This window comes from Xenopus laevis, chromosome 4L (genome assembly GCF_017654675.1).
Source record: "Xenopus laevis strain J_2021 chromosome 4L, Xenopus_laevis_v10.1, whole genome shotgun sequence".
Classification (NCBI taxonomy): Eukaryota; Metazoa; Chordata; class Amphibia; order Anura; family Pipidae; genus Xenopus; species Xenopus laevis.
This window is the reverse complement of record NC_054377.1, coordinates 137,034,881-137,050,473: the sequence shown is the minus strand read 5'-3', so window position 1 is coordinate 137,050,473 and position 15,593 is coordinate 137,034,881. Positions and strand designations below refer to the sequence as shown.

At 39.0% G+C, this 15,593-nt stretch overlaps 1 protein-coding gene across 3 annotated transcripts in view; it reads left to right on the top strand.

Annotated features, from left to right (window-relative positions):
* arih2.L (ariadne RBR E3 ubiquitin protein ligase 2 L homeolog) overlaps window positions 1-15,593 on the top strand; it is a 44,481-nt gene that overhangs the window by 13,445 nt on the left and 15,443 nt on the right. For all 3 annotated transcript variants that reach the window (NM_001096776.1, XM_018256977.1, XM_018256978.2), the window contains 5 exon segments: window positions 6,932-6,999; window positions 7,694-7,757; window positions 9,996-10,143; window positions 11,818-11,939; window positions 14,001-14,110. In NM_001096776.1, coding sequence (NP_001090245.1) covers window positions 6,932-6,999; window positions 7,694-7,757; window positions 9,996-10,143; window positions 11,818-11,939; window positions 14,001-14,110 — 512 coding nt within the window.

Here is a 15,593-nt window from a genome sequence, read left to right as displayed (position 1 = left end):
TGCTTTATAAGAACTACACAAGTGACTTTTGTTTGCCCCCAGGAGTCTGACGCACACAAAAAAGCTTCACTACCAGAGTATTCACTTGGAAAAGTGACTTTTTTTCTTTGAAAGGGAACCCTTCACCCCCTCCAAATAACTGCTCTTCCAATAGGACTCCTGATTTTATTTTCTTCCATGCCAAACATGACTTTAAAGTCTGTGGAGCAAGACAAGTTTTCTTATGGCCTGTACAAAGAGGATCATTTTAGGACCCTATTAATTGTACACTGTTTTGAACAAGGAACCTGTATTTAAAGCGGAATTACTATACAAAATATATATTTTTTTTACCATGTTGTTAATTTGACCTTGTTAAAGGGGTGGTTCGCCTTTAAGGTAACTTTTATTATGTTATAGAACGGCCAATTCTAAGCAACTTTTCAATTCATTATTTATAGTTTTAGAGTTATTTGCCTTTTTCTTCTGACTCTTTGCAGCTTGATCCAGGGACTAGTCCGATTGCCATTTTGGAGTCAGGAAGGAATTTTTTACCCCTCTGAGGCAAATTGGAGAGGCTTCAGATGGGGTTTTTTGCCTTCCTCTGAATCAACTGGCAGGCGGGTTAAAAAAAAATAAATAAATAAATAAAAAAAAGTTAAAAGGTTGAACTTGACGGACATGTCTTTTTTCAACCTAAATTACTTCTGTTTCAAATGGGCGTCGCTGACTCCCTTCTAAAAAACATGCTCTATAAGGCTATAAAGTGTATTGTTATTGTTACTTTTTATTACTGATTCTTCTATTCAGGCCTCTCCTATTCATATTCCAGTCTCTTAGTGCTCTTACTCATGAGCGTTTTTACCTGCGCTCCCCTGCGTTCCGTTTTTCGGCGTTCAGCCGCAGGGGAGCGCAGGAATAGACGCATTTCATTATTTCAAATGGGGCTGTACTCACACAGGCGCGTGTAGGCGCCGAACGCAGGAAAAATGCAGCATGTTGCGTCTCAACCTGCGTTCCGCGCCTACACGCGCCTGTGTGAGTACAGCCCCATTTGAAATAATGAAATGCGTCTATTCCTGCGCTCCCCTGCGGCTGAACGCCGAAAAACGGAACGCAGGGGAGCGCAGGTAAAAACGCTTGTGAGTAAGAGCCCTTATTCAAATCAATGCATGGTTGCTAAGGTAATTTGGACCCTAGTTACCAGATTGGTTAATATTCAAATTGAAGAGCTGCTGAATAAAAAGCTAAATAACTCAAAAACCTTCAATGATAAAAAATGAAAACCAATTGCAAATTGTCTCCGCATATCACTCTCTGGATCATACTAACAGTTATCTCAAAGGTGAACAAGCCCTTTAAGTCTTTTTGTTTATATAATGTTTCAATAATGTTGAAGCATTTCACAGACTGGGTTATATGATAAAAGGTGCAAAGTTAGCAATGATCCAGGACTTCAAACTTGTCACAGGGGGTCACCATCTTGGAAAGTGTCTGTGACACTCACATGCTCAGTGGGCTCTGATTGGCTGTTGAGAAGCTAAGCTTAGGGGTCGTCACTAATTATCCAGCAGAAAATGAGGTTGGTCTGTAATATAAGCTGATGCTACAGGGCTGATTATTAAATTCTGATGCTGATTGCACTGGTTTCTGTGCTGCCATGTAGTAATTATCTGTATTAATTACTAATCAGCCTTATATTGTGACATTTCTATTCTATGTGTACTGTATATTGTGAGTGGGTCCCTAAGCTCAGTAAGTGACAGCAGCACAGAGCATGTGCAGTGAATCAGCAGAAAAGAAGATGGGGAGCTACTGGGGCATCTTTGGAGATTGGAGGTTGCCTTGGGCTGGTACAGAAGCACAAAACATAATGTACAACATTTCTAGACACTTCTTTAATTCAACTTTTTAGTTCTCATTTAAAGGGGTGGTTCACCTTTATATAAACTTTTAGCATGTTCTAGAATGGCTAATCCTAAGTAACTTTTTAATTGGTCACCATTGATTCTTTTATTCTGTAGCTTTTGAATGACTTGCCCTTTTCTTCTAACTCTTTCCAGCTTTCAAATGGTGGTCACTGACCCCATCTAAAAAACAAATGCTCTGTAAGGCTACGCATTTTCTGTTATTGCACCTTTTCATTACTCATCTTTCTATTTAGGCCTCTCCTATTCATAATCCAGTCTTTTATTCAAATCAGTTGCATGGTTGCTAGGGTCATTTTCATTATTTGTCTTGGACACTCCTTTTATGATTTAATAATGGTACAATTGCTGGCATTGTGTACCAATTGTTGCAATGGTAGGGTAATTTTGACCCTAGCAACCCGATTGCTCAGCTTGCAAACTGGAGAGCTGCTAAATAAAAAGCTAAATAACTCCTAAGGCTCAAATCACAAAACATGGAAACCAGTTGCAAATTGACTCCGAATACCCCTCCCTACATCATACTAAAAGTTAATTTAAAGGAATCACCTTGGTTTCAGTTCAAAGTTAACAGAGGAGCTGTTTATAGTAATTAGCATCTTGTCTGCCACCCACTTGCAGACTGGGAGTGAATTCTTCCGACTGTCGAATGAGAGGACATGTGGCTATTAACCCCTTTGTAGTTTTGTACAAGAAACACTGTCATTTTGAAATGTCCTGTGATATGATGAAGTCTGCTCAGCTACTCCTCTATCTAAAGCTCAGGGACCCCACCTAGTCTGTATTTTTCATTCCGATGTCTCTGTGCTTTGCCATATCTGTGAGAACAAGAATGATGTGCTGCGAGCGTGTCCTTCATGCTGTGCAAACAGACCTTGGACAGGACAAGTGAAGGAGCGAACTGATAAAATTCACATTCTTCCTGTAGAAATAAACATATAGACCACCTGACGCAATGTCTTGGCGTCACCAAAGCGTAGTCTCTGCCCTCCTTGGATGGATCTCTTTCATGACGTTGACCCCACCGGCCGGCACAGCGATCAGCAGAATATTACAGCTAGGGGACCCGTTATCTGAAAAGCTCGAAATTACTGGAATTTCCCATAGACTCCATTTTAAAATAATTCTCTTTTTTTTAAATATTATTTACTTTTTACTTTCTGTAATAATAAAACAGTACCTTGTACTTGATCCCATCTAAGATATAATTAATACTTACAGGAGATAAAACAATCCTATTGGGTTTAATGTTTTTAGCAGACTTAAAGTATGGCGATCCAAATTAAGTAGAGATGCACCGAATCCACTTTTTTGGTTTCGGCCGAATCCTTTGCAAAAGATTCGGCTGAATACCGAACCGAATCCAAACCTTAATATGCATATGCAAATTAGGGCTGGGAAGGGGAAAACATTTTTTACTTCCTTGTTTTGTGACAAAAAGTCACACGATTTCCCTCCCCATCCCTAATTTGCAAATTAGGATTCAGATTCGGTTCAGCCACAGAAGGTTTCAGCCGAATCCGAATCCTGCTGACAAAGGTCGAATCCCGAACCGATTCCTGGATTCAGTGCATCACTAAAATTAAGGAACAAACCCTTATCCGGAAAAAACTAGGCCTAGCATTCTGGATCACAGGTCCGATACATGTACTAGAAATCAGCCCAGCATAGGGACATCTTCCAGCAATCATAAGCAGTAGAAAAAAATAAGTGTACCCCAAATACAAGGTACAGAAAAAATAAGTATACCCCAACTCTGAACCTTGACCCTGAACCATGACCCTGAAATGGCAGCATCAAACCTTCTCCCTGCTACGAGTATGTATTTAAAGTCTCTGGTGCCCTAGCATATCCGAGTCTTTCAGATATTCAATATCGTCTTCATTTTTCAGAGTGAAAATCGTTTAGGTCAGATATCTGTAGGGAATAGGATTCCTGTAAGTGGCATCTGACCAGACCTGTAACACCCCCCCCCCATGCAGGCCATTTGTAACGGTGGCTGTCTATCCGGTATCCCGTAACCCATTATCCAGAAATCTCTGAATTATGGAAAGGCTGTCTCCCATAGACTCCATTTTAATCAAATAATTCAGATTTTGTAAAAATGATTTCCTTTTTCTCTGTAATAATAAAACAGTAAAGTTATAGGATCCCTTATCCGGAAACCCGATACCCAGAAAGCTCAGAATTACATACATACATTAGTCTCCCATAGACTCCATTTTATCCAAATAATCCAAATGTTTAAAAATGATTTCCCTTTTCTCTGTAATAATAAAACAGTAGCTTGTAATTGATCCCAACTAAGATATAATTAATCCTTGTTGGGAGCAAAACCAGCCTATTGGGTTTATTTAATGTTTAAATAAATTTCTAGTAGACTTAAGGCATGAAGATCCAAATTACGGAAAGATCCGTTATCCGGAAAACCCCAGGTCCCGAGCATTCTGGATAACAGGTCCCATACCTGTACAAGCTACTGTTTTATTATCACGGAGAAAAAGGAAATAATTTTTTAAAATTTGGATTATGTGAATAAAATAGATTCTATGGGAGACAGCCTTCCCATAATTCTGAGCTTTCTGGATATATATATATATATATATATATATATATATATATAGTGAATAAAGTAGCCCCTCTTGTAAAATATAAGGATATTATAAGTTACCGAGGAGTTTCATGACCATATAAAAACACGAGGCCGAAGGCCGAGTGTTTTTATACAGGTCATGGAACTCCGAGGTAACTTCTAATATCCTCATATTTTGCAACTGGGGGTACTTTATTTATTATAATACACAAATTTTAGTAAGTCATGTGACAGAAATCACATCACTACTCACCGTTTATAACTGATGACATCAGAACTCACCGTTTATAAGGATATAATTTACAGGATATTCATGGCTTTTGTGTATTATATATATATATATATATATATATATCATCCTTAATTCAAGATAACTGGCTCAGGCTCCAGCTACTAGTGCGTAAGAACAAATGCTATTAATAGCCAGTCCCTAGGGAATATGTGCATCTCCTGCAGAGAAGAGGAGCCGTGGAGGGTGCAGTTTTTTTGGTGCACTGCTTGTAATTCCCCTTCCCTGTCCGCCAGCAGCACTGCGAAGATCCTCCGTCTGACTTCTGTGGGCACCATATGGGTTGCTGAATCAGAGATTAGTTAATGTATATCCAGCTTTTCCAAAGCTTCATTTTGTGTGGTCAGGATATGTAATGGTTTATTTCCCATGGGCGCAGCTATATAACTTCCATTTTAATATTTCATGCAGCTGCAGATGACTGATGATCCTATTGCAATCGAAGATGAATGCATATTAATGAACATGTTTGTATATTATTAACGTCAATATATGTGGGGTGCAGAATTCAAGTCAATGCAGCAGGTAATGTTTTAAAAGAGACATTAACAGCAAAAAAAATGTGTTTTAAATTTGAAAAATAAAGTGCTGTTGTCCTGCACTGGTACAACTGGTGTTTGCTTCAGAAACTACTACTACTATAGTTTATATAAACAAGCTGCTGTGTAGCCATGGGGGCAGCTATTCAAAGCACAGGTTACATATCATAGCAGGTTACATAGGGATCCTTCTCTGAAAGGTCCCATTGTATTCTATTACAGAGCTTTTCTATAATCTGCTAAATTTCACGTGCCTTTTCTCTTTTTTTAGCTTAAAGGAAAACTATACCCCCCAAACAATGTAGGTCTCTATAAAAAGATATTGCATAAAACAGCTCGTATGTAAAACCCTGCTTCGTGTTAATAAACCATTTTCATCATAATATACTTTTCTAGTAGTATGTGCCATTGGGTAATCATAAATAGAAAATTGCCATTTTAAAAAATAAGGGCCACCCCCTGGGATCGTAGGATTCACAGTGCACACAAACATACCATACATGTTAGGTCACATGAGCCAATTAACACTGTTCTGTCTTTTGCTTCGACACTTGTTACAGTTAGAGTTGTAGTATTTCTGGTCAGGTGATCTCTGAGGCAGCACACAGACCATCACGAAATGGGCAAGAGATTAAATGGGCAATATTTACTTACGTATATATTCCAGTTTGGTGAGATTATTTAATATGTCACTTAATATGATATAATCTGTTGCTTAAGTATTCAGCAAACACGTAACAAACCAAAGCTGGGCAATAGTACACTATATTTCAATTACTTTAAAATGCTTTTATTTTTAGGTGTTACTGTTCTTTTAACCATCAGTATGGCTTAGCCATGAGGTTGCTGCCCTGGTCGACGTTGAATGTCGAAATTTATCATGTCTTTAAATATTCGACTTCGACTATTCGGCATCTAAAACCTGCGGAATTGCCGTTTTAGCCGATGGGAGACCCCCTAGACCCTATTTGGAGTCAATTGGTGGACTTTGAAAAGTTTTCTTTGGGAAAAACTTAACTCAAACTCAAATACGCTATTCCTCCGATTCGTACGATTCTAATTTGGCCGAATACAGACCTATTCGATCGAAAATGGACCTATTCGACCAAAACAAAACCTTGACTTAATTTCGGTTGGTCTATTTGAATTTCGAAGTTTTTTCAATTCGAAATTTGACCCTTGATAAATATGCCCCTTAAAGTTATTGTTACTTTTTATTATTGATATCTCTATACCAGTCCTCTTGTATTCATATTTCAGCCTCACACTCAAATCAGTGCATGGTTGCTAGGGTAATTTGGACCCTAGCAACCAAATTGCAAACATGATAGCTGCTGAATAAAAAGCTAAATCACTCAAAAACCACAAATAATAAAACATGAAAACCAAAATGCATGTTTTAAATTAAATTAAAATTACATTTGTGATTGTACACAAGGGATTCTTGAGAAGATTGCATCATGGTGTTCACTACTATAGAACACCCCAACCGGTATGTTTTTCATCAGATAATTGCTATCTTGGGGTCTGAGGGAAACTATTGTAATGGTGGGGAGGGGGCCTATTGCTTTCTGTACTAACCGTCTCATTCTTCCTGTTCCAGGTAACTCACTCTGTGGCTAAACTCATATTAGTTCAATTTCATTGGCAAGTCTCAGAGATTTTAGAAAGGTAAGTCGCTTAACTTGATCAATTAAAGCTATTAACTGTTTCTAGGCTATGTATTATTCACCTTTCAGCTACCTGGAATGTGCCGTCTGTGCGATTAGCCCTAATTCTCTGTTCCCATGAGCCCACAGTACAGTCACACTTGTTTATAGACTAATGCAGGCATGTCCAAAGTACGGCCCACGGGCCAATTGCGGCCCGACTTCAAATTTACACTGGCCCAGACCCGCTCTCTGCCTTTGCTGACCCTAAACTCCTGCTCCAGCCCTGGCAAAACTAAGGTACGCGCAGAGGAGTTGCGGTAAGGTTACCATCTGTCCCATGGGGATCCACCCATTTCAGAGTGTCCTCGTCAAAAAAGCCCCTGGGAAGCATCCCCGCCTCATATCTTTGTCCCCCTGGCACCCTGTAGCAGGCAACACCACATAGACAATCACATTGCAGCAGCTCAGCCTCCGCTCAGCCTACCTCGGAGTTCCATGACCTATATAAAAACACTCGGCCTTCGGCCTCATGTTTTTATATGGTCATGAAACTCCTCGGTAACTTATAATATCCCTATATTTTACAAGAGCTCATGTAATGGGTGAACAGAGTGGGGTGCAGGTCCAAGTGATTAGAAATCAGCAGAACTCTACTTGTCTGCAAGTTTATGATTGTGATGAATAATAAAATATAACTCTATTTTTTCCCCCAGACATAAACTGAATTCTGCGCAGTTGTTGGTAGAAGCAAGAGTTCAGCCTTTATCATCTAAACATGTAAGTGTCCTGCGGTTATTACATCGATTTTGCTGACTGTGTTTGAAGTGCGTCTTTGTTTGTTGGGATTTAACCAGTACATATTACTGGGTGTGTTCGTTCTAGCACAAAGTAAGCAACAGGCAGCTAAAATTGGCCATTTATATTAGGGTTGGGCAGATCTGGGAATGACAGAAACTTTACATCATTCAGGAATGCAGATAGATTTCTAAAGAGCCTATGACTTTTAAAGTGGTACTAAGTACTACATTCTCTTTGGTTAAAGCAGCAGTACCCAAATGCTTGAACCTATTAAACTTCTTTCCCCTCCTGTTCTGCAGATTAAATTTGTTGCAGGCAGTGTGTCAAAAATACAGAAAATAAAATTGTGTTTTTAAATTGTAATATTTAACATGAATGGCGCCAACTGCCTTCATGTTTGTAAACCCTGATTTTGGTTCTTCTTTAGTCATCACAAATAGATAAGCCTCCCAAGGCAGACATCTGCATTTCGTAGAAAACAGTGTGAGCGCACACGCTGGCCTTCCTTACTCGATTGCCTGGTGCACAATCCTCTGGGGAGACGGCACTCCCTCGATTTCCAATGTAAAGCAAAGAAAGGAGGAATCGGCACACAGGAACAAATTGCAATGTGGGGTGAACCCCTAAGTGTTTATTGTGTCATAAGATGCACAACGTTTCGGGGGCACAAACGTTGTGCATCTTATGACACAATAAACACTTAGGGGTTCACCCCACATTGCAATTTGTTCCTGTGTGCCGATTCCTCCTTTCTTTGCTTTACATTAGACCTCTGCATTTAGCATGCTTTCTTTACTTTATTCTCCAGGCACCTAGATTAAATAAAGGGATTATTAAAAATGTAAAGTGTTTTAAAGGAACAGTTCAGTGTAAAAATTAAAAACCTTGGTAAATAGATGGGCTGTGCAAAATAAAAAGTGTTTCTGATATAGTTAGTTAGCCAAAAATGCAATGTATAAAGGCTGGAGTGATTGAATGTGTAACATAATAGCCAGAAAAAGAAAGCAATGGCACTCACAGCATATTCAAGCAGGATAAACCTTGCGTATGTTTATTTGCACACGATGCAACGTTTCGGGGTGGTCCCCTTTGTCAAGCATGCTTGACAAAGGGGACCACCCCGAAACGTTGCATCGTGTGCAAATAAACATACGCAAGGTTTATCCTGCTTGAATATGCTGTGAGTGCCATTGCTTTCTTTTTCTATTGATTGAGGAGGGTGCCGATCCTTCCAAGCAACTGAGCACCTGGCGGAGCTTTTAAGGCCTGGGTGTGCGAGTTTTGCCATTATCTCTTAACATAATAGCCAGAACACTACTTCCTGCTTTTCAGCTGTCTAACTCTGAGTTAGTCAGTGACTATAAGGAGGGCCACCTGGGACATAATTGTTCAGTGAGGTTGCAATTGATCCTCAGCATTCAGCTCAGATTCAAAAGCAACAGTTATGACCCATGTGCCCCCCCCCTCAAGTCACTGATTGATTACTGCCTGGGAACCAATCAGTGGAAACCAAGAGAGCTGAAAAGCAGGAAGTAGTGTTCTGACTATTATGTTACATGTCCAGTCAGTCAAGCCTTTATACATTACATTTTTGGCTAACTATATTAGAAACATTTTTTATTTTGCACAGCCTATCTATTTACCCAGTTTTTATTTTTATACTGAACAATTCCTTTAAAGGGGTGGTTCACCTTTAAGGTAACTTTTATTATGTTATAGAACTGCCAATTCTAAGCAACATTTCAATTGGTTTGCATTATTTATTTGTTATAGTTATTTGCTTTTTTCTTCTGACTCTTTGCAGCTTTAAAATTGGCGTCGCTGTACCCTTCTAAAAAAACAAATGCTCTGTAAGGCTACAAATGTGTTGTTATTGTTACTTTTTATTACTGATCCTTCTAGTCAGGCCTCTCCTATTCATATTCCAGTCTCTTATTCAAATCAATGCATGGTTGCTAGGGTAATTTGGACCCTAGTTACCAAATTGCTTAAGATGCAAATTGAAGAGCTACTGAATAAAAAGCTAAATAACTCAAAAATCTTCAATAATCAAAAATGAAAAACAATTGCAAATTGTCTCAGAATATCACTCTCTACATCATTCTAAAAGTTATCTCAAAGGTTAACAACCCCTTTAAGAGGAAGGACTCTACCCACTTGTTTTCCTGGCCACATGATTTATTGCACTCTAATTTGTACGCTGTTGTTATTTTGTAGGTCATGGCACATTCCTCCCATCACTGCGCTGTCTGTATGCAGTTTGTACGCAAGGAGAATCTACTGTCACTTGCCTGTCAGCACCAGTTTTGTCGCAGCTGTTGGGAGCAGTACTGCACAGTTCTAGTGAAAGACGGGGCTGGTGTAGGTAAGGCTGTTTCCATGATATCCTTCAGCAAAGCTGATACTGAGTAATCATCTCATCTTGATCAACCTCATTGGGGTTGGCATCCGGTTAAATGAGACACTCAAGTGATCTCAACTACATGTTGCAGAAACCCTGTCAGTCTAAGATTAGTACAGTCTTTTATAGACACTGTTGTAAATGAGTATTGTATGCTCCAGTCTGACCCTTGAAAATGTTCCCCCTGTAACACTTCTTACTTGGCTTTAGGGATGCACCGAATCCTTGTGCGTGGCCGAAACAAAACCAAATCCTAATTTGCATATGCAAGGAAGGTAAATTACGTGACTTTATGTCACAAAACGAGGAATTTAATTTTTTTTTTCCACTTTCTCCTTTCCCGCCCCCCATTGTGCATATGCAAATTAGGATTCAGTATTCGGCCGAACCTTTCACAAATTACTTGGGTATTCCAAAATAGTGGATTCGGTACATCGCTAATTTTTTTTTTATCCATCAGTGGTATAAATACAGGTATGGGACCTATTTTTCAGAATTCTCATGACCTGTAGTTTTCCAGATAAGGAGTCTTCTTGTAAATTGGATCTCCCTACCTTAAGTCTCTTAAAAATTGTTTAAACATTAAAAACCCAATAGGATTGTTTTGCTTCCAACAAGGATTAATGATATCTTGGTTGGGATCAAGTTCAATATACTGTTTTATTATTATTATTATTATTATTATTATTATTATTATAATAGAGAAAAAGGTATACAATTTTAAAAATGTGAATAATTTGATGTGTATGGGAGATGATATTCCTGTACTTTGGAACTTTCTGGATAACGGATTCCATATCTGTACAACAAGGGCAGGACGTTGGTTGTTTAAGATCTGTGTTCTGCTGTGCCTTTTCCGATCATGAAAATAGGAAACGGGGGGGAGCCATCTTTGGGAGTGTGGATGGTGCAGTTAGGGAGGAGAATTTCTGCTGGTTAAAGTGAATAATGTATTAAAACGTCACGCACCTCTTTATATTGCCCAAATTATAGATTAAATGTATGGTTTGTAGGGATGCACCGAATCCACTATTTCGGATTCGGCTGACCCCCAAATCCTTTGCGAAAGATTCAGCCGAATACCGAACTGAATCCGAATCCTAATTTGCATATGCAGAGTAGGGTGGGAAGGGGAAAACATCTTTTATTTCCTTGTTTTGTGACAAAAAGTCACGTGGTTTCCCTGCCCTCCCCTAATTTACATATGCAATTTTGGATTCAGTTTGGCCGGGCAGAAGGATTCGGCCGAATTGGAATCCTGCTGACAATGCCGAATCCCGAACCGAATTCTGGATTCGGTATATCCCTAATGGTTTGTGACCATGCCTAAAGGGGTGGTTCACCTTTAATTATGTTCTAGAAAGACCAATTCTAGAATGGCCAACTTTTTCAATTGGTCTTCAATGTTTATTTTTTATATTTATAGGATTTTAATTATGTGCTGCCTTCTGATTCCAGCTTTCGAATGGGGGTCACTGACCCCATCTAAAAACAAGTGCTCTGTAAGGCTACTTTAAAGTTGTGGGCCCATCTTCTTTCACTCTTCAATAATTCAGGCCTTATTGTCACTACCCCTATTGCCATGTTGTATAATAAAATTCCTATTTATATGTACTTATTTCTCTCTCCCTCATTTAGGGATTTCCTGCATGGCACAGGAATGCTTGCTCCGAACACCAGAGGATTTTGTGTTTCCGTTGTTAACCATCGAAGAATTAAAGGACAAATACAGACGTTATCTCTTCAGGGATTATGTAGAGGTATGTTGATATGTCACTGCTCGTCCAGTCAACATAAAGTACTGTGTATGTGTCCTATTAATACTTTAGGGTCCTCAGGCTTCTCAGTGCCATTATAATTGATTGTTGTCGTTTCTATTTAAAGACAACTTTCAGTGTCAGTTGATGGATTTGAAGTGTATTCTATGCAACAGAATGATAGTGTGTAAATTATAGACTACATACTGCTATAGGGAATGTAACCCCAAAAATAAAAACAATTGCCAGGTAAAAATAGATTTCAATAGTATATAGTTATTTATAAATGTAATTGTTATTGAAAGTGGTGTTGGTCTGTCTGTCTATTCCCTGCACCCTGAAACAACTCTCCAGTCTCTACAGTGCCTTGCTTACTTCTTCACAGGCTTTTAGTCAGAACCAGCAATGCAGAGACTAGATTTCAATTACAATTGCCTTTGCCAGCAACTTAAAAGGTTATAATGAATATAAAGTGCAAACATTGCAGACCTCCTGTATATGCAGCATTTGTAGCACTTGCCGACACTCCATATAAATGGGCAAATGGTAAGTGGGATGTAGACGTTCCCTATCCCACCCTCTAACTTAAGGTGGCCATACACGGAGAGATCCGCTCGTTTGGTGATGTCGCCAAACGAGCGGATCTCTCTCCGATATGCCCACCTTGAGGTAGGCAATATTGGGCTGATCCGATCGTGGTCCCTAGGGCCCAATGATCGGATCCTAACGATTGGGAACGGGCGGGCGGATCGCGGGACCTCATCAATGAACAGATTCGGCCAGCGATTTGACGGGATGTTTTATCCCATCCGATCGAGATCTGGCCGAAACTCGATCGGGGAAGCCCGTCGGGGGGGCCCCATACACAGGCCAATAAGCTGCTGACTCAGTCTGTCGGCCGCTTTTAGTGGCCCGTGTATGGCAACCTTTACTTACCATTTATGTGTACAGGTTAGGTAGTGCTTGCAGCATACTCCTTCTTTACTGACAGAGATTGAATAATGGAGCTCTAATGTACTTTTTGTGTCTCTGAAAACATTCATAGGGTATAGTCAGAGAATTAAAAACCTGCAGATCCCTACATAGGACTAAGGCTGTGTTCTTTGTATTATTGCTTCATTAGACTTCACTGGACTGGAAGTGTATGAGTTATCTATGTTTGCTCAATACTCGAAATAGAATTCCAAAGAATTTGAATGTTGCATGTTTATTTCTTTGGTAACAAAGTTTTATATTGTGACCCGCCTTTTGTTTAAAGGGGAACTATTGCGAAAATGAAAATTTATTATAAGCTTCATCATACTGAAATAAGAAGTTTTCTAAATATAATCAATTGAAAATTCTGTACTGTTTCTGAAATAATCAAGTTTATCTTCACTATCCCTCTCTCAGCATCTGTTTCTCTTCATTCTCTCTTCATGCAGGTGTTCGGTGTCATTTACAGTTAGATCCAATATATCTTATAGTAGGGCACCAGAAATCCTGTCTCTCTACATGCAGGATTTCTGCAAAAGGCAGTTATTTTGTTAGGTTTTGTTTGTACTGGTATCCGTTATTTGAGTGAGCTCTAATACATCTGCTAGGAAAGGGAGCCCCCTATAAGATATGTTGGAGCATTCATCTGACACCCAACTGCTGCATGGAGACAGAAACAGATGCTGAGAGAGGGGTAGTGACCATAAACTTGATTATTTCAGAAACAATGCAGAATATTTAATTGATTGTATTGTACTTTCCTAGAGATGTGCTAAATCCCTGTGCTTCTAATCCTCAACATATATATATATATATATATATATATATATATATATATATATATATATATATATATATATATATATATATATATATATATATATATATATATATATATAATCAAGAAGACCAGCAACACCAGGACTTGAGAGATTGTATTTATGTGAGCAGATATACAGTGTGTGTATATATATATATATATATATATATATATCTATATATATATATCTGTGTATGTATATATGTTATAGTCCTTCTGTTGGTAGTTAAATAACACATTGACGTGTTTACATGTTATCGTTTACCCAGAGCCACTACCAGTTACAGCTCTGCCCAGGGGCAGATTGCCCAATGGTCATACAGGTTCAGGAGCCGAAGGCTCGGCGAGTACAATGCAACAGATGCAGCGAGGTCTTCTGGTAAGTAACCTTGTTAAGTAATACCGAAAGGTAAGAATGCAAACTTTCTGAAATAAAATTTGTTTTGTAATGGATCTACATTAGGAGATGCCTCTTGTGCGTTTGTTCTTACCTTCCTCAGATACTGGAGCTCCTATTTTCACATTACATAAGGAAGTCCCCCACCATTTTAAAATATAAAGAAGTCCTAAGTCTCAGAGGAATGGACTGGACATATCAAGGCATAAGGCAGACTTTTCTTTGCCAGCTGAAACACTATGGGGCAGATTTATTAAGGGTCGAATTGAAAAAGAGAGTTTTCAACAAAAAAACTAGGGAATTATTCAAATTATTCATACTCAAGTTGAGTTTTTTTGTTTTTTTTTTTACATACCCTGGCCCTTTAAGAATTCGAATTTGACTATTCGCCACCTAAAACCTGCCAAAATTATGTATAAGTCAATGGGAGAGGTCCAGTGACCAATTTGGAGATGTTTGTAGCCTTCCTGACATTCAAGTTTTTTTTTTTCCGGACAAAAAAATCAAATCGAGTTCGGTCAAATTCAAATTGGATTCGAGTTTTCAAGTCATTAAAATTCGACCAAGTTTTAGATTTTTTTTCTTAAATAACCCCCAGTCGAATTTCAAGTATATTAGAATTTAGGGGGTTTAAAAATACTTACATGTATTCAAAATTGGAACTTTGCAATGGCGTAACTACCGGGGGAACAGGGGGTGTGGGGGCGGCTGCGTGTCCCGCGCCAGGGCCCGCCCCACTCTAGTTATGTTGCTGGACCTTTGATAAATGTACCTCACATTGACGTGAGCCTTACCAGTATATCCCAGGCTTACAGATAATGGGGATTTCATTATAAAATATGTTAAATTGAGAGAAGAATCTGATTACTTCATTTTTTCACAAGGTGGTAGGACCAACTAAAAACCAGAAGTCTTGTTCAGTTTTCAGTGATTAGTCTGAAAACAAGGCATGCACTCTACTGCTGATTAGATTGTAAGCTCAGCTGGGGCAGGGACTAATGTGAATGGTGCAAAATCCCGGTAAAGCATTGCAGAAAATGTTGGTGCTATTTAAGTAAAAGATGGTAAATGAGTAGAAGAGGCACAGCTTGAAAGATCATGGTGGAAAGCTTAGCAGTGAATGTTGTCATCAGCTCATCTACTTGCAAAGCCACCATTTCATTGTTATTGCCTGAAAACCATTTGCTTTGTGTTCGGGAAAGTTTCCTCTCCGTTAAGTTTGTCAGGAACACGAGGAATGTTTCTTCTAGTGATCTGTGCTATGTCCAAGAGGGGGCTTTAGGAGCCCTGTACTTAATCATAATGCTGCGCAGAAGAGAAGCAGGGGATTAGGTCTCTGAGGTATTCGTACCATTCCCAGATTTTGCTAAATTCCCAGACGTGTTTTCCCGTACAGGTGCCAAACTTCGATCACACAATAGACCTGTTACCTGTTTCATTAAGGCAGTGACGAGGCTGGAATACA